This window comes from Aulostomus chinensis, chromosome 3 (genome assembly GCF_037954235.1).
Source record: "Aulostomus chinensis isolate RoL2024-O1b breed Wild chromosome 3, RoL_Achi_v1.0, whole genome shotgun sequence".
Classification (NCBI taxonomy): domain Eukaryota; kingdom Metazoa; phylum Chordata; class Actinopteri; order Syngnathiformes; family Aulostomidae; genus Aulostomus; species Aulostomus chinensis.
In genome coordinates this window covers 26708578-26730381 of record NC_141322.1, presented here as the reverse complement: position 1 = coordinate 26730381, position 21804 = coordinate 26708578, and the positions used below count along the sequence as shown (strand labels likewise).

General features: G+C 42.3%; 1 protein-coding gene across 6 annotated transcripts in view; it reads right to left on the bottom strand.

The window, feature by feature from the left end:
• anks1ab (ankyrin repeat and sterile alpha motif domain containing 1Ab) overlaps positions 1-21804 on the bottom strand; it is a 43560-nt gene that overhangs the window by 13000 nt on the left and 8756 nt on the right. For 5 of the 6 annotated variants that reach the window (XR_015112150.1, XM_086200002.1, XM_086200001.1 and 2 more), the window contains 5 exons: positions 19202-19268; positions 11181-11296; positions 5694-5792; positions 4341-4487; positions 565-672 (listed from right to left, as the gene is read on the bottom strand). Coding sequence is in view for 5 of the 6 variants with exons in the window: in XM_086200002.1 (XP_086056128.1) it covers positions 565-672; positions 4341-4487; positions 5694-5792; positions 11181-11296; positions 19202-19268 (537 nt within the window). In the remaining variant the exon portion in view is untranslated. Of the gene's footprint in view, positions 1-564; positions 673-4340; positions 4488-5693; positions 5793-11180; positions 13005-19201; positions 19269-21804 lie in introns of those variants that run through there. The other variant, XM_086200004.1, reaches the window with a different exon arrangement.

The following is a 21804-nucleotide window of genomic DNA, read 5'->3' as shown; positions in this document are numbered from 1 at the left end:
TGATCATCCAGGTGCAACGTTCCACGTCACGAATGACGACAGGTGACGAACTGAAGGGAAAAAAAGCCATCATTGAGTGTCACTACGAGGCACCAGAACAGCTCCAGTGTCGTAGATTCTACAGCCCGTGGTCTCTACTGGAGGGATGAACACCCTTCTCATGGAGGATATTCCCTTGTTTTGGTGATGCTGGTGGAGAACGCTGTCTAGCTGGTCGCACTTAAGTCTCCAGTAGGTGTTCAGCCGGGCCACGGCGTGAGATTCATTTCCACACTCGTGAATAATTCAGTCATACTTCCCATCCTGCAGACTGAGGCATTGTCACCCTGCTTCTACGCTCAGTTATTCAGGTTTTTCCTTTAATTTGTCACTCATGCACATCATCTGTGCTTATACCGTGTTTTACTGTATGCACTCTGTGTTTCCGCGCCTCATTTATTAACACTGTTGATGCTTTCAACATGCTGTCTTCTAGTGGATTCTAAGAAAAGCAGATATCAAATGTGAGCCAAGAATGACGGCGCTATGATAAATGAGAGTCGGTTTCTTCATTAGCATTCTCACCATAATGGGGGACAGACGACGGGACTTCGTTGGAGCTTCTTCATAAGGTCTCTCTGCCAGGGAGGCAATGACCCTCTTCCGGTGGCCCAGCGGACCAATCTTAATAACCTGGAGAGGACATCATCAGGGTGCAAAATGAGTCGAGCACCTTGTCACATCAATATCTCATAGACAATAATTTATGGAGGCTAAACTAATAGAGGTATATGCCAAGTACACTGACTCAGAGTTGGTGGCATGCACCCCTCCTTGGCCTGGATCCACAGGCAAACAGAAATGACTCTCGTCAATAATTCAGCCTCAGTCTGTTTTGCCGTAAGCTTCAAGTACAGTGCTGTCTCCTTCCCAGGACACTCTATTATTCACGATCCCTCTTTGTACATAGTACTTAAATAACAAGGGAACTTGGGGTGATTTATAGGACAGTATACAATAATTAAGACGTCTGTCTCTGACCGTGAGGAACAGATCATTTGTCAATTCTTGGAGGTGTGTTACAAATTTGTGTTCACCTGCCAGATTTCAACCACTGTCTATTAAACCTTTTAAAAATGATATGTCATCTTGTGTGTCTAAAATCCTCAAAGGATGTTAATTCCATGTAGTCTAAACTCATTATCTTAATCCTGTGTATTTGCATAATTGGCTGTTAACATTCATGCTCATCCAGTGAAACGTGGATGTCGGGTGATGAATGTTACATTTGCAATTATGATACCGGTACAAAATATTCCATAACAGGCTCATAGGGTTCTCTGTCTGATATCTTCAATTAGCGTTGATTCTTTGAAATAATTCTAGGAAATACATTACTCAAAAACCCTTGCTTCATACTCAGGGACTTATAGTTGTCATGGTTTTCCACAGGTGATAATCAACATCAAGATGCTTACGATCTCAACAGATGACCAAAAAAAACCCCAAATAAATAGTGAGCAGAGAAGCGAAAATGCAGACTTTAGCAATGGAAAGACAGTGTACAAATTTTGAAATTATTCAAGTATAAATAAAGCTCTGTGCAGTGTCCGTGTAGCTTAACGTCAATGTATCGTGGCAGAAACCTCCTGTGTAAAGAACAGACCTGACACAAGGAGATGCTAGTGTTAGCATTTGTCATTAATCATGTTTCTTTTTATTAAAATGTACATTAATTATGGCTATTGGTAGCTATGCGGCTAGCCGGTGAGGACCATATTGTCCATGGTTTGGTGCCCCTGTCAGTGCAAGAGCCTCTGTTTGGGACACTCCAGTCAGTAAGTGTGTGTCGAAAACTCCTTTGAGGCTACGTTCGCTTTGCTACAAGTTGGCTAGCTGCTAGTTAGCAAGCAATGTTAGCATATCTGCCTTGTGTTGTGTTTAGCCTGTACACTGTACCTAATGATAATGACAAATATCCATTGCGTTTATGATTTAAAAGCACCCTGTCAGTTATAATGGCACCTGGAGGTGATGCATATGTGACATTCCACAGGAATGACACATTTTTGTAATCCGTAACAGAAGTTAGCATCACCACGGGTTCCGGCGACTAAAAGCTAATGAGATTTTTGACATTTTATTTTAGATTATTGCAGAAAATAAGCTCCATGGCAAACACAGGTGTGTTAGACTTTTTACGATTAGCTACTTATTTGCAGTATTGACTGATGTATTCTGTAAAAAAACAAAAACCAAAACAACATTAAGCTATGATAAAGCTAGCGTTGACTGCTTATGTTATTTCAGGCATTCAACTGCAAAACCAATCTAAAAAAATCCCACCAGCTCTGAGTAGAGGATTTTGAATATTTCTAACTTTGGTTTTTAGGACCCATTCCTGCACCTCTCTGTTGCAGGGCACGTTGACATGTCACTGTACGCTGGTTGCACTCGTAGCTCTGAAGCTTAAGCTAGCTAGGTTTCACTCGAGAAAAGAAAATGCAGCATTTAAAAGGAAACCATGGAAACTAAGATTGGCTGTGCTTGTAATACTTGTTATTAAGCCGTTATCTTGAGATGACAAATTAATTAAGATAACAAAGCTAATTCTCTTGTGAATCTTTTTTTTTAATCTTTAGAAATCTCAATGCCATTTCTCAATATAATAAGTTAATTAGCTTGATATCTCCAACTTCTTGAAATAGCGAGTTAATCATCCTGTTATGACGAGAAAACAAGCTGCACAAGATAATACAATTATTAACGAATGATCTCAGGAAGCATTAAAAAAGTAATTACAGGCTTGGAATGTTCTTAGCTTCTGGGAAACCAAGTAATACTTTCAAGATATGCCTCTTTTTCTCTGTTATATATTTACTATTGGTCAGTGTTATCTGTCCAATTGATGGATGGACTAATCAGTAAAATATTCCACCACTAAAATGATCGATAGCTGCTGCCTTAGCTTCAATTATTTATTCTGTGAGAGTCCGAGGCAGAGGAGGCAAGTGGTCTTCACTCCTGAATTTCTGGTGCCGTTTTCATAATTCTCATGTTCAGGATTCCACCGAGACCCAAACGCATGAGGTGTATGAAATCAGAGAAAATATAAAATTGTCATAAAGAGCCTTGGGATTATTCATGCATGCATATAAACCATCTTGATTCTTGACAGGCCAACTAATTGCTGTGAGACGATGAGGAGGATGTAAGGATTTAATGAGTAAAGATGCCAAGATGCCAACACGCATAGAAATTCTGTACTCGGTGGGGAAAATATGGGATAGGAGCAATAACTTCACCATGAATGGTCATCAAAACAGAATCTTGAGAATGTAACTTTTGAATAGTATCCAAAAATTAAAATGAAATCACTTTGACCTCTCATGAAAGGCTGCATACTGAATATGTGTTTATGAAGTCAATTACTGAGGTATTTAAATAGTTTTTTTCAGCAAAAGTAATCCTATTCTATGTATGGAAGCTGACAAAGGCCATACTTACGATTAACTTTCATGCGGTTATCTTGTGATAACAGAATAAAGTAACGCATGATGATGAGATATAACATGTTACAGCAAGAGGATTAACTCAAAATCTCGACTTAATAGGAAAACTAACTTGACGGCACCAGACAATGGCCATTTCACAAGGATAATACATTATCATAGCATTATAATGAACTCGTATCTCGTTTTAATGACATAACAAGCTTTGCTAACTCATGATAACGACAAAATATTCCTTTATGGCAAGATAATGACATAAGAAAACTGCAAAAAGCGGACTTTCTGGGCCTCTGTAACCCAGCTTTTCACCAGTGATGAAAGAAGGGGATTTGATAAAGTGATGAGAACCTATTTCTACGAAACAGATGGCGAAAGTGTTTCTTCCTTCCTGTCCCTTTAATCATCTCACGAACCTGCAGATTAATTCTCTGACCCCATGTGAGAACTCCTGCTGTGCCCCACCACCACCCCGCCAAACACACACACACACACACACACACACACACACACTTGCATCAAACAACATTTGTAACCCCTTAGAAATATCTCTCCCTCTGTCACCTCATTGCTTCTAAATCTATACTTTGTTAGTTACCTCCCAATTACGCTCTGATTTTTTAATGTGCCTAATATAGTTTTATGCAAATATGTGCATCACTGCCTAAACACTCCTCTGTTGATTCAGCACCGCATTTTAAAGTGCTCCTTAACCTCAAACAGAACCCATAAATTAAGACGTTCTTGTGATTAAGGAGACTATTATGTGAGGAGCCGTTCATCACCACTCATGAGCCTCTGTTACACAAGTGAGTAAACAATGCTAATTTAGTGAATGATAAAGCTTCTTACATTGACGATTTCCAGCTCCCACAGGTTCTTAACACACTCCAGAGTGCGGTAGCCGCTTGACAGAAAGTTGGGCAGATATTCATGCAGGCCAAGGCCGTCCAGCCAGGAGGCCAGAGATGTGCTGCCATCGCAGCCCAGCGCTTTTACCTTGACAGTCAAGGAGCAGACAGAAAAAAATGCAGCGTTCATTTTCATCGCTTTTAACTGACTTATTTTCAGAGGATTTCAGAAATCTCATCTGAATTTTATAAACATACTGTAGGACGCCGCATTTAACACTGAGTCAAGATGCAGGACCACACCGCTCCTCTCAGACGATAAGATTTTAAGCCACAAATCTCGAGTGTGTTTGATTGATGTGTCTTGAATCAGGATCCGTTTGAACAATACCGATGTGAAAATTTCACGCCACACCTCAAGCCTTCAGGCCTTTGTGAAGTTGCAATATTGGATATATATGTGTCCCTCTCATCTCCACACAAATAAAACTACATCTGCTAGAGCTGAAAGTAGCCTGCGCAACCATGCTAATGGCTCTCCTAGATACACGTCTGTGCATTGACTTAATTGCTAACGTCAGCATGCGAACACATCTACAATTATATCTTTAAATACAAATGCTATGCTGCACTACTTTGCCATTGTTTAGCATTTATGTTAAACATGCTAACATTTACCAATTAACACAGAAAAAAGACCAAGTGCAGCTGATGTTCTTCTTCTTTTTTTTTTCTTTTTTTTTTTAAGTGTTCAGTTATAAACCGAAATACTGAACAAACAGACGTCAGCTGATGATGAGACCATAAATCATTGCAAATGATCCCAGAACGTCACTGCAAACCAGCCAACAGTTGTTGAGATGCAGATGTATTTTACTCAAAACCACAAATGTCAGGGTGATTGTGCCACGAGATGAAATGTCATTATTCATTAGGATTAGTGCTGCGCAATTAAGCACAATTAATTGAATTGCAATCACGATATCAGACTGAGCAATTATACTGTAAATAATGCAGCACTAATTAGGATACATCCTCTTTGGACAATAAATGTCTTCGCAGCATTTTGAGGCTGTTCATCTGATAGCTGCTGTTAGATATTTCAGTCTGGACCAACGTGGTTGAACCGATCAATTGCTGCTAGCATTTGTAAAGATGTTAATATTGGAAAATGCCAGTTCCGGTTAACGGCTGCTCAGGTGAATAATTACAGCGTCTGTGTCAATTCACAAGAAGAGGCCATCTTTTTTTTCCCCTGTCGAACAAAAAGTGAACACTCTCCCATTTCATTGTTTTCTTGTTTTTTTTTAGCCTCTGTCCATCAGTGCTGAGGTGAAAGTATGATGTTCGGTACCTTGGGCAAGCTGCGTGCCGCATGGAGGATTTTCTTTCTGTGTCCTGGGTCAGTGATCCCAATGTCTCTAAGATCCTGGTCCTCCATCACGTTACTTCCCTGCATGTGCAGAAACGTAAGAGACACATGCAAATAAACACATTCACACACTCATACACACGTGCATGCAAACAAATAATCACGCATGTCGACACACAAAATATTCCGTATAGACAGTTGCGCAATACATAAATGAATCAGTAATGCATGTACCTTAACAATAATTTAAATATCAAATGCACTCAAATAGCTACTGTATGCAAGGACATAGGTCAATAAATGTATCATGGCAGATGCTACAATGTTAACTACCAACACACACACACACACACACACACACAGGCGCAGGATGTGCACATCTCTGACACAAGCAGTAACACCAGAGTGGGAGGACAATGAAGTCAAATCAATTGTGCATGCCAAGAGTGATCAGTCTGATCTGGTGCGACTCATAGGGAACAAAGCCTTCATAACTGCAGCAGCATCTATCTGCTGCTGAGGAGTCCAGAAGATAAACGGAAAATTCCTTAATTTAGGACAGAAAGAAAGCACCAAAATCGCTTCCTAAAATCTTGACTGACAAGCAGATTCTTGTATTTCATGTTCATATTCACAGCGTCTTTGTCGTCTTATTCCGGTTTACAGGCAGCAATAAAGATAAACAGAGAACCTTGAAAATGTGGAGCTAAGCGTTTTTCCCTGTGGACTGCTGCATATTGATTCTTCCTGGCCAGGAATGTTAAAATGTTCTGTAGTCTTTACTCAGTCTGCTCTCACTGGATTGGCTTCAGAGCACAATGCAGCAATACACTCACGGGCCTATATAAGGGTGCTGATCGCTAAAATAAAAGGTCAAAATGAAGCGGGGTGTGATGTAAAGGAGGCCAAAAATAGCTTCGCCACTTTTATTAACGCAGTTTGAGGTTTGATGATGCCTGGGGAGACTGCAAATTTATTATTTCATGCCGCATTTGAAACATGCGACAGGAATGTATGGTTGAGTTCTCGCATAGCTTGTGAGCTATGTTAGCTTGATTTAATCTGATGCGACTTGCAGATGTAGCCATGCTAGTAGTCCTTCATCTCTCTAAATGCATTCGTGAATTAGAATTGCTCTGCTGCTCTGCCCCACAGAAGAATTGTTTTGGAGAAATCAAATGTTATTTCTTTTTTTTCAATAGTCAGCGGGCACAACAATTATCTGACAACGGGAGAAACAGACTTACAATATGTACGTTCAGTTCTACAGTATAGCATTTGTGAAAGAGAGCTGCAGAGACTGATGCAATATTAATGCAGGATAGATGCAAAGCAGATGCATGATGGGGGACAATGTTTTGTAGACAATTTGCCTCATTGCCACATTGGCCAGGACATCAGAGCAACAAAGCATAATGTTTAAAAATAGATTTGATTTTTTTTTTTTTGACTGTAAATAAAATGTGCTACGGCAAAGAGAATGAACACTACAGGCGACCCACTTCTGGTAGCATGAAAGGAGCACAAAATGATAATCATCGTGTAAAAATTATGAGAATGGGCACACAGCTGTGTATAATTCATGATCCCTCAAAAGCTGTATCTCAGAGCAATCATCGCATGCAGAGAGCCTCGCCGATTCATGTGAGCGCTTGCTCTTTTGCTCTGGAGGGCAGGCCTGAGACAACTTTTCATGCAGCACTTTCTATCTCTGCTGTGACAGAGGCGGTTTGTAGCTAAAGCGTGGCTCGGATGCTGAGAATCCTGCAGAATTAGACTCGGACAGGTTCAGTCTTCCTCTGGGCTCACATAATACGTAAGAATCTGCTGTTCTTCAACATGGTGGCTCAAGAGTGATAAATACACTCACTATACAGGGTTTATGCTCTTGCCTAATGAGAAAAGCAAAACGTTTTTGTGAGCTAAAGCCTGGGATTTGGAACTTTATATGTCAGTCACTGGCATGATGTCACATACAGTCAATGGGCGGGGCAATAATCAAACTAAACCTGCTATGCTTGAAGAGAGAAGTATGAATACAAGCTTTCGGTAGTTTCCATCATCAGCTCATAATATCATGAAGCAATAAAATCAGTCATTTTTATTATTATCATCACTGGACTTCAGTTGTCTTTACTTTGCCAGCTAGTTTTTGGTGATAATTTGGTGAATAAGGCATTAAATAATTTTTAAACCATGAGCCAGGAGCAAGACACCAGGACATTTTTCACTCTTGTTCTAACCACAAAAACGGATGTTTTCAGTGAGACGCTGGGAAATACGCAGCTGATGCTCTGGTGACAAAACCGGTTATTTTTAGTGAGATGTGACGTTTGCCACCATTGTTCTAGTAACGTAGATGTTTTTAGACGTCTGACATTTTGCAGCCATTTTGTATGAATTAATGTATTTATTTGTCTTTGACGGCAAACCATGATCTGTCTTAACCATAACCAAGTATTTCTTTGTACCGACACCAAAGCAGACCTTAACCAGAGCATTGTTACAATGATCTTAAAACAGCGCTTTTTCCAAGAAGGAATATTCAGCATTTAGTTTGAGGTTCTCAATGCAGGGGTTTGCACAGGTGCACTGATCACGTTTGCACAGGTGCACTGATCACGTTTGCACAGGTGCACTGATCACGTTTGCACAGGTGCACTGATCACTCGATCACGTTTGCACAGGTGCACTGATCACTCGATCACGTTTGCACAGGTGCACTGATCACGTTTGCACAGGTGCACTGATCACTCGATCACGTTTGCACAGGTGCACTGATCACGCAGTCACGTTTGCACAGGTGCACTGATCAGGCGATCACGTTTGCACAGGTTCATTGATCAAACTCAGACGTTATAATAATATCTTAAATAATCAAGAACCAGAAACTATCTGATGGCTGTTCAGTTCTTCAATACAGGGGCAGCACTCCAATCTCATTATATTTCATTCTAATTAATTTGCCATAAAAGAAGAAAAAAAAAAACGCTATCAAACATAAAGATGAATCGAACTGATAGCATTTTAATTTTTGTTCAAATTTCCTTCAGGCTTACAAGAGGTGTAGACTGTCCCAACCGATGAACGAATTCATTAAAGCGGAACAGTGTACTGCCCCCTGCTGACCATCTTTACAATAAACCCTTCAAACTATTTCCGATGCTCAAGTTGAGCGAGCAATCAGATTGATGACATTTGAAACTACTCTGGTAGAATCCAAAAGGGCACAATATTAAACATTCACAATGTCTGCCTGACTACTCTGACCTTTCCCTTGTTTACAACCTCCACATCTTCGTAAATATCCACGGGTAATTTGCCTTGTGAAGTTAGTAATTTATCTTCTTGATGCATCAAGTCCAGCAGACACATTAGTCGTGGTATGACAATGAACATCACAATGCTTAATGACCCATAGTCCTTATCACATTATGTCTGGGAAATCTTGATCAACATGGAATCATCCAACCCAGTTGCTGAAACCAAGTGGTTGCTTTCTGTTTGTTCTATCTTCGCTGTGCACACTAGCTGTGAACTCTTGGTGAGTGATATCACAATGTACAAGCCTTATGATAAAAATAAAATAAAATAAAAAAATCCATCAACTTGAAGAGATGGTGCTGTAAAATGTATACTGAGGATTCTGAGCAATGTTGCAAACCAGTAGGCAGGATGGATTTATGACAGTAGGCTGCAAAAAACGCAAACAAAATCTCTTTGCACTGCATTCAAGGCAAAATTACCGAACCACGAGTATGTCTGTAAGATAAATGAGCTTGTTTTTAAGACAACATTATCTTTTTTCAAGAAATCTGAAGACAAGACATTGTTTTGTTTTTTTTATAGTCTACACGGTTTTTAGCACCACTTCAAGGATCATGCAGCTTTTTACAAGCAAATGAAAACAAACAAAAAAATACGCATTTTTTCTTTGCTTGTATCGCGTGTGCGTAGCCTTCCTGTCACCTCACGAGCAACTAAAAGTCTGACCCTAAACCCTGAGCGCTGGCTTATCTTGATGACCAGTTTTGAGGCTGTCAACCCGGTTATAACGAGTAGTGCCTTAAATAATACAGAAGGGACTGACAAAACCTTAAATAACGCAGAAGGGACCGACAGAATCATTCAGTCAATTAAAGCACCCAAAATGATCATTATAATAAATCAACTCCTCCACAGACTGGATAAAAACCAGAGCATCATAACACTTATCACAGGGTTGTTGTATTATACCGCCTGAGTTTTTTCATCTATGTGCACCTGATAGACTGGCGAGTGAGTGTGGAGCATCTCACAGCAGTGATCAGATATTCTCATTCTTGTGATCTGATGACTTACAAGAAAGAAAAAAAAAACAGATCAGAGAGCAGCAGTTGTCAGCTGTATCACTTTGTGAATACGACCGCGTTCCCTCTGAGCATACTGGTTTCACTTAACTGAGCTCAGCTATGACAAACTGATGTAACATACAGCTCATAGTGCCAACGCAGCTCTGTGGTCTGAGAAACATTCGCCTTTGGCCAGAGTTATTTACGGTGCGCAGCCATGATTTTTAGAGTAACGTGGCCGGGGGATTAAAAACATCACGGTGTTTTCTTCCAACTTCAATATCGTGTTCCCTTACAATGCTCTTTCATGGGAAACACCACACTGCTTTTAGTCATTCTGTGTGCATCTCTCCAGCTGCAGTTAAAGTAATTAATCACTATGGAATCAAACAGGATTATTGTGGCTTTTGATTTACTTACTTCAAGCATAATACAATTGTAATTAAAATAAATGTCTGCGTGCAAAAAAAAGTGTGTATTAATGCCACAAGTATACAGTATATAAATACTGCACGAGAGCATGCTGCTGCAGTGTAATCCTACGTTGGGCAGTTTTTGCAAGGCCATCTCATAAGAGCCACAAGAAGAGCATAATGAGGAGGATTTAGTGAGATTTGGCAAGCAACCATGCAAAGTGTGTTTAGAATAAACCGCAGTGGGGTTGTATAGTGCACGTTATCTGACTCTTTGTTAGAAAGAGGCCAAGTCCAGTGGCTGTAAATCAGAGGGTTCAATATTGGGGGACAGTGGTGGTGGGGGGTTGTAGGATTGTACAGTAAATGAGATTGTATAATTGGGAATGCAGGGGAAAAAGTTAATGGGTTTTGGTTGTCATTTGTCTCACCACTGCTGGCAGGTCATATTCTTTAAAAGGATTCAGTGAGGGGCCATAAATCTTCAGGGTCATGCATGGCAGTGAGGTGAAGAGGAGTTATGGGGGGGGGGGGGGGGGGCGTAAGGAGGGAAAAGGTGTAAGGGTGAAATACAAGGAGGAGGAGACGGGGGAGTGACTGGAGCTGAGGGTGAAAGAGCACAGCGGTGACATGAAAAGACAAATGCAGCCGGGCTGACGGAGGGAAGAGGCTGAGTGATGTAAAGTGAAACCGACCTCTGAGATGACATGCTGCAGGTGACTCACCATGAATCGTAGGTCATCGAAGCCATTGAGCAGGAACTTGCTCTCGTACTGCGGCAGCCCCACGTGCTCCAGCCACTCTCCCACCGGCTGGTCCAGGGCTTTACCACAGGCCCCATCTGCCGAGAGAGGGAAGCGCTTCAGCAGGGAGAAGCCGTTCAGCCGGTAGCAGCGGCACTCAGAGGACGACACATGGCATTGCCACATCATCCTCGGCCAGCAGAGGCAGAGCCGAGTGCAGCAGCACAAGGCAGGGTGGGGGGGAGACAGGGTCCAGGCCGGGGGTGAGGGGCTCCCACGGTACAGGCGGGGGCCCAGCTAACTCAAACACAGGAGGAGGGTAGGAAGTGCTGCAGGCCCAGCTCAAGCCCTGCAGGGTACAGACTAGGCTAATATACACCCACTGGTGTTAGTGTGACTGACTGAAAATGTCAGGCGAGGGTGGAGGTAGTGCAGGGAAGGAAGCCCATCTGATGCTTGGTGTTGGTAGTTATGTTGGACTGAGCCACTACGGCATCTTCCAACAAACAGGGTTCACTAAACATTCCTTTAGTGAGCAGATGAGCGAGTGTAAAAAACAAGTGCCAAGCTGGTCTAGAAACATAACAATTCTCAACACTACAAATCAAAAGACTAGATTATGATCAAGCTATGGAAAATGGAAATTATTTATCACTAAATAACACATTTTTATACATATATATCACACATTTTTACTGTTAAAACTATCCCTGTCATTCTTCTAAAATCAAACATTACTCCGTCAGGATTTAACACAGAAATATTCAGTTCCCCCAAAGCAAATTTGTCAGGGTTTTCACCACATACTTGTAAAGCTCTGGCTGAGTCCCATGGCTTCATTGGTCAACCTCTCTGAGAGCTAGGACACGGCTCATACAATGAAGGTAGCAGCATTTTAAAGTACCTTTGAGGTACTCGTGTTATTTTGATCAAGGAATACACATTTGCTTAAATCATTTTTTTTTTTATCCTTACTCCAGAGCCACAAGGAGTACGGTTAGGTAGATATATTGTAAATCCTACATCAAAAAAGAAACGTTGGCTTTGGATTTCCACGGTGTGCTCATTCCAAACTCCTCAATTCATTGTCAAATCCAAGAATAGATTCCTTGATAAAGCTCCAGGTAAGCTGTCTGCAAGTGGAAAAAGGTTTGATGTCCTTGGTGGTGCCAGTGCTCCTTGTGTTTCGCCCAGCATTCACACTCTTCAGCAGGCTGCTGGCTGTGCGACTCTGCCAGAGAACGTTCTTTTCATCCCTCAAAGCAGCAAATCCAGCTTCAGATCCAGCAGACAGCAGGTGAGCCTCTTAAGTATCACTGCAGGAGCACGGTGCTGGTTGAGCTAGCTCCTTCCTGAAGGCAGGCACTCCACTCTCCCACCCCAGCCCACCTGGTTCTTCTCCTCGCTGGGTAGCAGCCTGTCTGCTTAGGGCAGAGGTTTGCTGCATCCCTTGCTTGTCTGAGACATGCAGGCAGTGCAGATGCAGCTGCTCCTGGCTCTCACGCGCTACCCCTCACTGCTCACAGGGCATGACGTCCTGACGCCGGCTACTTCTACACAGGAGACCACAGATCTGCCTCAAGCTCAGCCACGTCCTTCCCACATCCACCACAGCCAACAGACTCAGTGATCATCCCCCTGTCTCATCCCAGCAAATCCTTCAAGCTCTTCTTTTTAACTCCCCCCTCCTCGCTCTCGTCGCTTTCTTTCTCTCGCTCTCGAGCTCATAGCCCCATTCCCATACTGTGTGATCACACTGCAGGGCTGCCGTATGCTGCCTGATGAAGTGGGGTGCTGCTCCACGTAATCACCTCTCCCTCTCCCTCGCTCTCCCACTATATCAATTCCCCTCCCTCTACCTCTCAAAGGCATGCACTCTCTCTCACTCTGTCTCGCTCCTTGCCTTTCACTCTCAAACTCACATTCACACAGTCGCCTGTCTCCCTTCTCCCCTTCTCTTTCACATCCTCCTTCTCCTCCGTCTCCCTAACCTTACCCTACCTCTACTCCTCCCTCCTCCCAGTGTGCTGATTAGAGTTGCACAGAAGCACTCTGATACTGCCAGTGCAGAAAGGACACCACCATCAGAGGCAAAGAGCAAACACCAGGAACCCCAAACCACTGTGTTTTCTGTAAAGAAAGACCAGAATGTAATATAAGGATGGAGAGCCAATACTGCTCTGCAGGAGCGGCGTCAGTTTTTTAGGCTAACAAGGGCTAATTAAACAAAGAACCCTCTCAAGCCCCTGCTTATTATCAGATGGCTTTAATTCATTTACGTCTTACTTTGATGATAAGACGAGGGGGGGCAGCATTGATTCAAGTCGTCAGAAGTCTGGGATGCACTGATACAGGCGTGGGAGAATGGAAGAAGAGAAGAGAGGAGAGGAGAGGCGAGGAGAGGAGAGGAGAGGAGAGGAGAGGAGACACGGACACTTCCAAACCCTGTCTCTTTCATTTCTCACCTCGTCATACAGCCTGACAGAGAAGAGTCAAATTCCATTATGTTCTACCAGATGCTCATGTCACATCAACCATTTCTAGAGATCAATAGGAGGAACTTACAGGATAACGTCTGGGTATATAAGCAATCTCATTTAAGATTCAGGGAGATTTTTGGCCACCGTGGAAAGGAAGCCAGCAGAAAGTCAGTCACTTATCATTGGGGATCCTAAACTCACCTGGTTACCATGTGATTAAAGCCATGTGGTTAAAGTCCACTATCAGGGCAGAGGTTGGGGAGAGGGCAGTGAGAGAAGTGTGCCTGCGTACCATTCAAAGTCCAGTTGAGCCCCGTTTCTAAACTCTAACCTCAGCACCAATGTTTTCCTAAGTTTAACCACGTTTATTTTTGTGCATAAACTGAATCAGACCTTAACTGTGCAAACACGCACATTCATTTCCATTAAGAAGCTGTTGTCAGTGAATAACAGTAAAACAAAGTAGTTGTTGAACCAGTGATATTACATGTCCGCCAAGTATCCTATTAACTTGCTAATAGCATTGTTTTTGTGGTGCAGCCACCACAAATGTTGAGCCAGCGCCATGTGATGTGGTGTTCAGAGGCTGTAGTCATTCCACATATTTCTATGAGACTGGGCTGTATTATTGTTATCAGAGGACTTATGAGCCCCTGCTGGATGAATTTGAGAAGCCTGAGATGGAAGAAAAGGGCTTTATCATTAAAAGAAATGCACCAGCTTCTGGGGAAGTCCTCTTATAGTCCATACGCATCCATCTCTTCTCAACGTTTGTATTACGGAGCTCAAGAAAGCAGCCAGTTAGCTTAGCTGCAATGCCAAAACAGTCTTTGTCTTCACTCGTAGAACCGGGGTCACGTTTAACATTCGCTGTTGCATTTTGAGACGCCTCCCCGTTCCCCTCCACTGCTATCATTCATGTCAGCTAAGCTAACTAGCAGTCAGTCTTCCGTTGGGAGTCTGGAACTCCCATAATGCACACAGAAAAGAGAGAAGAGTATCTTTCTACTTCTCTGGCTCTAAAAATAATGAACCATAAGCAGATTTCCCAAAAAGTTCACAAGAGCTTTGAACGTGACTGAAAAGACCTCAAAAGGAAATGGAGCCAGTGCAATGTCACGGAAACAGACGTAACGCGTGGCAGACCTTGTCAATTATTTGGGCCAGTAAAGACGGAATTGCGATCGTCCACATTGCCAGGAATGATAACATGAATCAATTTCTCAGCATTCTGTTTTGTTAAAGTCCTGACTTTAGCATCGTTCTAAGACTGAGGAATGCTGTCTCATTTAGCTAATATAGCTTAATTCAGATAATGACACTGAGACTTTGTCTGATGTGGTCTGGTGGGCCAGGTTCCCAAGCCTATTAAAAAGTCTCTGTCTCTCTCTCTTTGTCTCTCTCTCTCTCTCTCTCTCTCTCACCAGCGGTTCTGTTTTTATCTTTGCTACATTTTTAAAGATGCCACTCATCCATTGTTTTATTGAGTCAGAGACAAACCCACCTATGAAGGGCTGCTCTCTGCGTCTAGTGTATTAGTGTTATCTGGGTGCAGCTGCAGCAGAGCATAATTATTCAGACTTTCAAGCTGCCTGCAATCACCTCACCCGTTCCCAGTTGGATAGTCAGCCAGTCGGTAAGGTAGTCAGGGCAGGGAGAGGCAGTGCCAGCACAGGGAAGCAAAGTGAAGGGCTATTGATTGAACCTCCTCTGTAATTGGCCGCTGGTACTGCTGTTGCTCCGTTTTAATGATCAGGTAAAAGGCCAAGCCGGGTCTCAGTGAACCAGTAGTCGTTCACCAGGATGCTCATCAATTGTTATCAGGAAGAGAGGCTGCTGTCAGCTTTGCTCTCAATGAGGAGAAGAATGAGGGAGTGAAGGGGAAATGAAGAGCAAGAGAATGAGGCAGAGAGAGATAAGACGCAGGAAAAATTAACAGAGGAGGAGGCAATGAAACATATGAGCGAGATAAGATGGTAATAGGAAGTAAGAAGGATCGAAGTGGACTAATTATGATTCACTACACAACTCCTCCTCCCCCTCTTTATGCTTTCCTCCTGAGCTTCATACTAGTCACTTCTTACTCCACAATATCCAGACAAAGACTGTTAAAAATACCAGCCACCCCTTCCAATTAATTCCATTCATTTGGTGCAGCAACACCTCCCACGGTAGTAGGACCTAATTACTGACTGACAGACTATCCAGTGCTCCTCCGTGGGGGGAACTGGGTCGCTGTCTTATCCCCTGTTAAACAGGCCAAGCTGTCAAATCGTTCCAAGTGGCTTTCTGTTCTGTTTGAGCGCTGCTAGGTCTAGACTTGGCTCCAAGGTGCGCCCAGGAATACCTATTTACAGCAGGCAGAGGCTGTGCCTAGATAAACCTGTGCTTCTTTATCAGAGCAGGAGAAAAGCAGTAGCTCCTTGTCAACTCACTCAAGCACAGAAGAAAATGAGCCACAAAGCTGAATTAATTCAGGGAAACTGAAGGCGGGCTCTTTTCCTTTGAACGTCAGCGTTTGCCTGTACACAAAATGAGCCGATGCCTCCTGTGTGCTGTTTGTTGAGCTCTCTCTCCACTCCCTCTTTTTAAGCTCATTTACTCAGTGCCCTCTTAGCATACAATCGAGGCACTTTTGATGGGAAAACAACCTTAACAACCTCATCCTGGAGCACAGATAAAACTGCTCTTGTTCTTTGGAGCAATAGAACAAAAAAAAAAAAAAGTCTGACGCATGGCAATGTGTGTTTGAATTGGTATCATGAGAGGGAGAGAACACAAAGTAAACAGAAAAATGGAACGATACAGGTGGGATGACATTTTAGATTTCCATCCTCCCTGTATCCATTTCTTCTCCTCTTTCTTTCCCTCCCTCTCCTCTCCTAAGAGTGCCGCTTTGCTCACTTTCATTGCAGTGTGGGAAAAGAAATATGACCTCTTTTACTATGTGACATGCACAAAAAAAGAAAAAAGAAAGAAAGAAAAAAAAAAAAACAGCAACAGAAGCATCCTCACAAACCTCCAGCTCTACTTGAGCACAATCTCCGATTAAAATCGGAGCAGCAACTGAATGACTCAGCTGAATCTGGGACACTTTCAGCGTGCCGTTCTTCAACCCTATAAATAGCGCACACCTATATGTGACGGGGAAAAAAACAACAACATCCAAACAAACAACATATTTCCTCTTATGTAACACAGAATTACCTCAGGTTGGTGAGGCAATTATTTAACAATGCATGGACGTACAGGATGTGTAGTTCCGAATAAAATCATAAATTAACACCTGCATTAAAACACACTTCATACACATTTTCTTTGTTAAACCTCCTTCTGGCTTAAAATAACGCAACATTGACTCGAAGGGTAATGTGAGATATTTTCTGACAAATTAATTAAAATGTCCAGAGACAAGAGTGACGACATGCTTAACATTTTTATGAAAATTATCACTGGCTGACTAGCTGACTTATCTATATGTGAGTATAAAATGTTATAAATGAGACCAGCAGCAACGACGTCAAATATGTATCCCATCATTGAGATGTCCATGAAAGGCAGAACTCCAGGCTGTCAGCTGACATTGGAGAAGCAGTCAGCATCAGCTGAACTGAACCCGCGGTGGGGCTGAACTGCAGTTGAACGTTTCCATGGCGACAGTAACCGCTAAGTTTCTCCTGAGTGACACAAGGATGTCGCTGAGAAACTCCTCTTGAACTCTGGCTGATTGTTCAAAGACTGTACCTGAAAATGCCTCAGTTTTTGACAGCATAAGAGACGGATGGAAAATCAGTAGAACAATTAACTGGCCACACATGGACCTTCCTGCTGTGAGGCGACAGCGCTGACCACTGCACCACCGCGCAAATTAACTGCTAGTTTGGTTTAAAAAAAAGCGGGGCGGGGGGGGGGGTAGTTTGATCTCCTGATTCCTGATCTCACCTACCATTGGAGATCGGTCACCTGCAAGGTGAGGGAGGTTTACTTGACATTGTGCGAAAGAAGACAAAATAGCCTTTGTCGTGGCTAAAAACGGTGTAAAGAGAGTGAAAATTGTGGCTGTGAGGACGAGTTGAACAGAAATACCTAAAAACATCATCTCTCACTCTGAACGCAGTATCACTCCTCGTTGCCTTTGAATTTCCCATCAATTAAATGCAAAAAAAAAAAACCAAAAAGGCCCGTGATTTAGTACGGCTCCAAAACCTTAATTCGGTCGTGCGCCGGGCTTCCACCGTGTTTGTGAAAATTGGTCTGGTTCTTTTTGAGTAAACAGTCAGACGGACAGTTAGCTGTCAACAGCACTGAAACATAAACTTCCTCTACGGCGTTACTTGGGATTTATTTATGTTACTGCACAAGAATTACTTGTTGAACTGAATGAACCAATTACCCAAATGAATTAGTACACCCTCACTAAATAAACTGGAGGAGTGCTCTGCTTTCACAGTCTAATTAGGTGAAGTTGTTTCAAGGCCACGAAACTATCCGTAAACCAACTTTACGACACATAAAAAGTAATATCAAAATTTACCATAAAAAAAGATGTGCAGTTTCCACAACATGAGTCAATTAGATGAAATGAATGGATGCCATTGACATTTGTTTACTCATTTAGCTGCATGGGTCAGATGTTCATTTATTAATGATATTAAACAAATTAAATGGCATAAACAAGCAGGGACCTGATGAACTTGTTGTAGCGCAGCACTAAAAGTTTAAATTCAATTCATTTGAATGTCGTTTTTTTTTTTTTTTATTGCACACTTTGCTTTACATCCCGTTATCATAACCACATGTCACTGTTTTGTGTCCGTCCTCTGCATCTTGCTGTGGTCAGCACATGGTTATAGACCTCAGTGCACATGACTAATGAAAAGTTGATCTAAATAAATCTAATGAGACTTGTAAAAGGCAGCCGTGTGCAGAGTCGCTGTTACACAATAATGTATGATGAAACCTCCTTATGGCAGAGTAGGTTTGCGCTGCATCAACTCGAGAGTGTTAGCTAAACAAACTGAGCCGATGCCAGCTGGCTTCTCGCTCTGCACAGCCTGAAGGACACACGATGAAGCATAGTACCAATTCAAGGCCTATTGAGATGTACAGTAAACAAAGAAAATATGACAGCGAGGGTTATTCAGAATTAGATACTCCATAAACCACAAGTGTGTCTAACAAATAATAACAAAGATGTGCCAAACAATATGAATCACTGGGGGCTGGCGAGACAGCAAAACTGCCTTTCCATCATTTCAGGTGTTTTTAAAAGCTGCTCTTAGAAAAATGCTCAGGAATGTGATCAGTCACAAGGTCAGCCTGCGGAACTCTCATCAATGTTGCAGCGGAGCAACTACGAGCTTAATTAATAGTTGATATATACATCTCACGTAATCTCCCGGACCAAGTTGTTGCTGTCAATTAATTAACCAATAAATGGGGAGCCATGCAGTCGTATCATGTGGGAGTAAAGTGACTCCGCTGGAATTAAATTCCACACCAGAGCATGTGTTAAAGAATTACCTGAGCTTGGCTGTTTGTCTTTGGATGTTTCGATGCCTGCTCCGATCAAGTCCATGATCTTCTCAATCTGAAAAATGAGAGAAATTCATAAACCACATGCTGAAGGTCACTTTTGCTTTTAAAACTATTCGATGAGCCAAACATTGGCAAGGTCCTTGCAAATCCAGTCCAAAATAAAATAATAAAAAAAAAAATCCCTGTGGATCAGGAACTCTATAAATCAGAGATTTTCAAAGTCTGAGACTGGGCCTCCCCTTAGACCACCAACCTGCAAACTTGTTCAAGTTCTGTGTATTCTGAAACATTCTTCCTCGTGTGCACCTCCTCTACCTCTGGTGGATCCTGCATTGTTGTAAGCACCCGCTGCCACTGAACTCAAACCCTGCATCACTGGCATGGGAGGCAGACTTGCTAGGACTAGCAGGTGCTAGCAGGTACTAGTCGGTTCTCTTGAGATGTCTGGATGTGAGGTTTACTCACCTCACAGCTCTACCTGCAGGCCACTGTTACACGGGCACTGACAGAGGCTAGGCTAGCACAGCTAACATTATTGCTAACTCTGTCAGACACGGTACTGACAGTTTTCAGGTGTTGTATTGGATCTACTAGCAGTTTGTTAATGCACCTGAGGTCATGGAATGGAATAATTCATACATATTTGAGCAAGTTAAGCAACACAATAGGAACTGAGGCGCCTTACTTTAAAAATGGACGTAAGCTCTGCTCTTCCTCTGATTGGCTAAAATATGGTCCATTCAGGGGCGTAGAGCCAATCAGAGGAAGAAGGAACAGGTTTTCTAAGAATGCAGACAAGTTGAAATAAAAGACAAAAGTTTTTTTTGATGGATGTTACAGATTTTTGTTTTCTTTACACCCCCTGACATAACGATGTGTACCCCTGGGGATGCATGTACCCTTGTTTGGGGATTATAGCCTCAGTCTGGAACAGTATGGAGGTTTCAAAGTGTACTCGAGGAATGTCATCAGATGAGGAGTTGGGACAGTTTGTCCTGCTCCTGGAGTTTTGATAAGGAGGTGGCTGCTTTGCAATGAGTGATTACAAACACTCCAACGTGGACAGCAATTCAATGACAAACCCACCACTCGCAAAACCACAGAGGGGTGAATTAAGACCTAGAAGTCTTTGAAACTCTTAATTATTAAAGCCAATAGGAAACCTTGTAGCCAAGTCCACACGGCAGAAACTGACCCTGGAGAGATCCAGATCCATTACCGACTGATCTTGGTCGTTATTTCATTCATCTCTCAGACCTAAATCATTTTAAACTTCATGGAATACAATTACAGATTGCAGAGTAACTCAGAAAAGGGTCGTTCAGGGGGGTTACAGCCAAAAATGTTCCATGACTTTCCAGGGATACCTCAGTACATTTGCTTTTGTTGTATAAAGTGAATCGATCCTCAAGAGAAGTGCTTTTGTATGTGTCATCAACAGTGAAACTGGCATATAGTACAAGTATATCTTCAAAAAGTAATGTAACATTCGTGAATCCAGTCCCAGACTAAGCGATTTTCTTTCTTGTTTTGTTTTTTTTTTTTTGTTCTCAAACCAAACTTTGCTCTCAGGGTGGGTGTTCGAATCATGATTGATTCTCATTCATAATATTTTGTATCACAGCTAAACATCGTCATTTCCAGAAAAAAAACAACAACCATCCTCCTCTGAAGAAAGAGCAGAAGGAGTAGTTGAGTATGGCCTATACTTATGTATAATGTCCTCTAATGGCCATACTACCCATGGACACAGTACAGTAGGAAGTCACACAATGTCAGTAAAAGGGGGAAAATCTGTATTAGGAGATGGAGGGAGCAATGAGGAGAGTCATGTTGTGGGGGAAGCTAGTTTTAAGGTTGCTCTGGACTGATTTTTTTCCAGATGGATATTCAGATGGACATGTGGATACATGAGAGCATACCTGTTGACTTTGTGTCGCCAGAGACCAGTGTTGGCTTTCCATTTCTGTCAAAACAGTGCTCTATTTTAACCCGAAGTAGGATCTTTTCATCAACCTTACGAGTGTTTTCCTTTCTAAACCTAACCAGACTGCACTGAAAAAGACAGGCAACTTTATATAGCTATATGGGCTGGAGGACTTGTTGTATATTCAGCGTGCTTGAGTTTTTGTAGAGTGCAAGTGCAGGTTTTGCCTGGACGGCCTCAGTGAGGCAATTATGAGAGTGAGTTCACCTTCAATTCTACATGCAAACTATTGCAAATCACAGTGGGAAGGAAACTAAATTTAGATTCACTTGGGTTGTCTATTCACAATCAGCACTGACGAATTTGAGAGCCTGAAAAGCTGAATCTGCTTTCACCAGTGGCACCAGAGCCAGGCTTATTTGATGTAATATTTAGTGTTTGAAAAAGCCCCATGCACTTCGCTAGTGGCATCAACACTGTGGAATAGCCTTGATTCATTTGGAAGTGAGGCACGTGGGACGCATGGCATATGCCTCCAGCAATACAGACCTCACATTACTCCTTGAATTAACCCAGTTACATTCTATATCATACTCACACACACACACACATGTTCACACACATGCATACGCGTGCACACACACACACACAAACACATCAG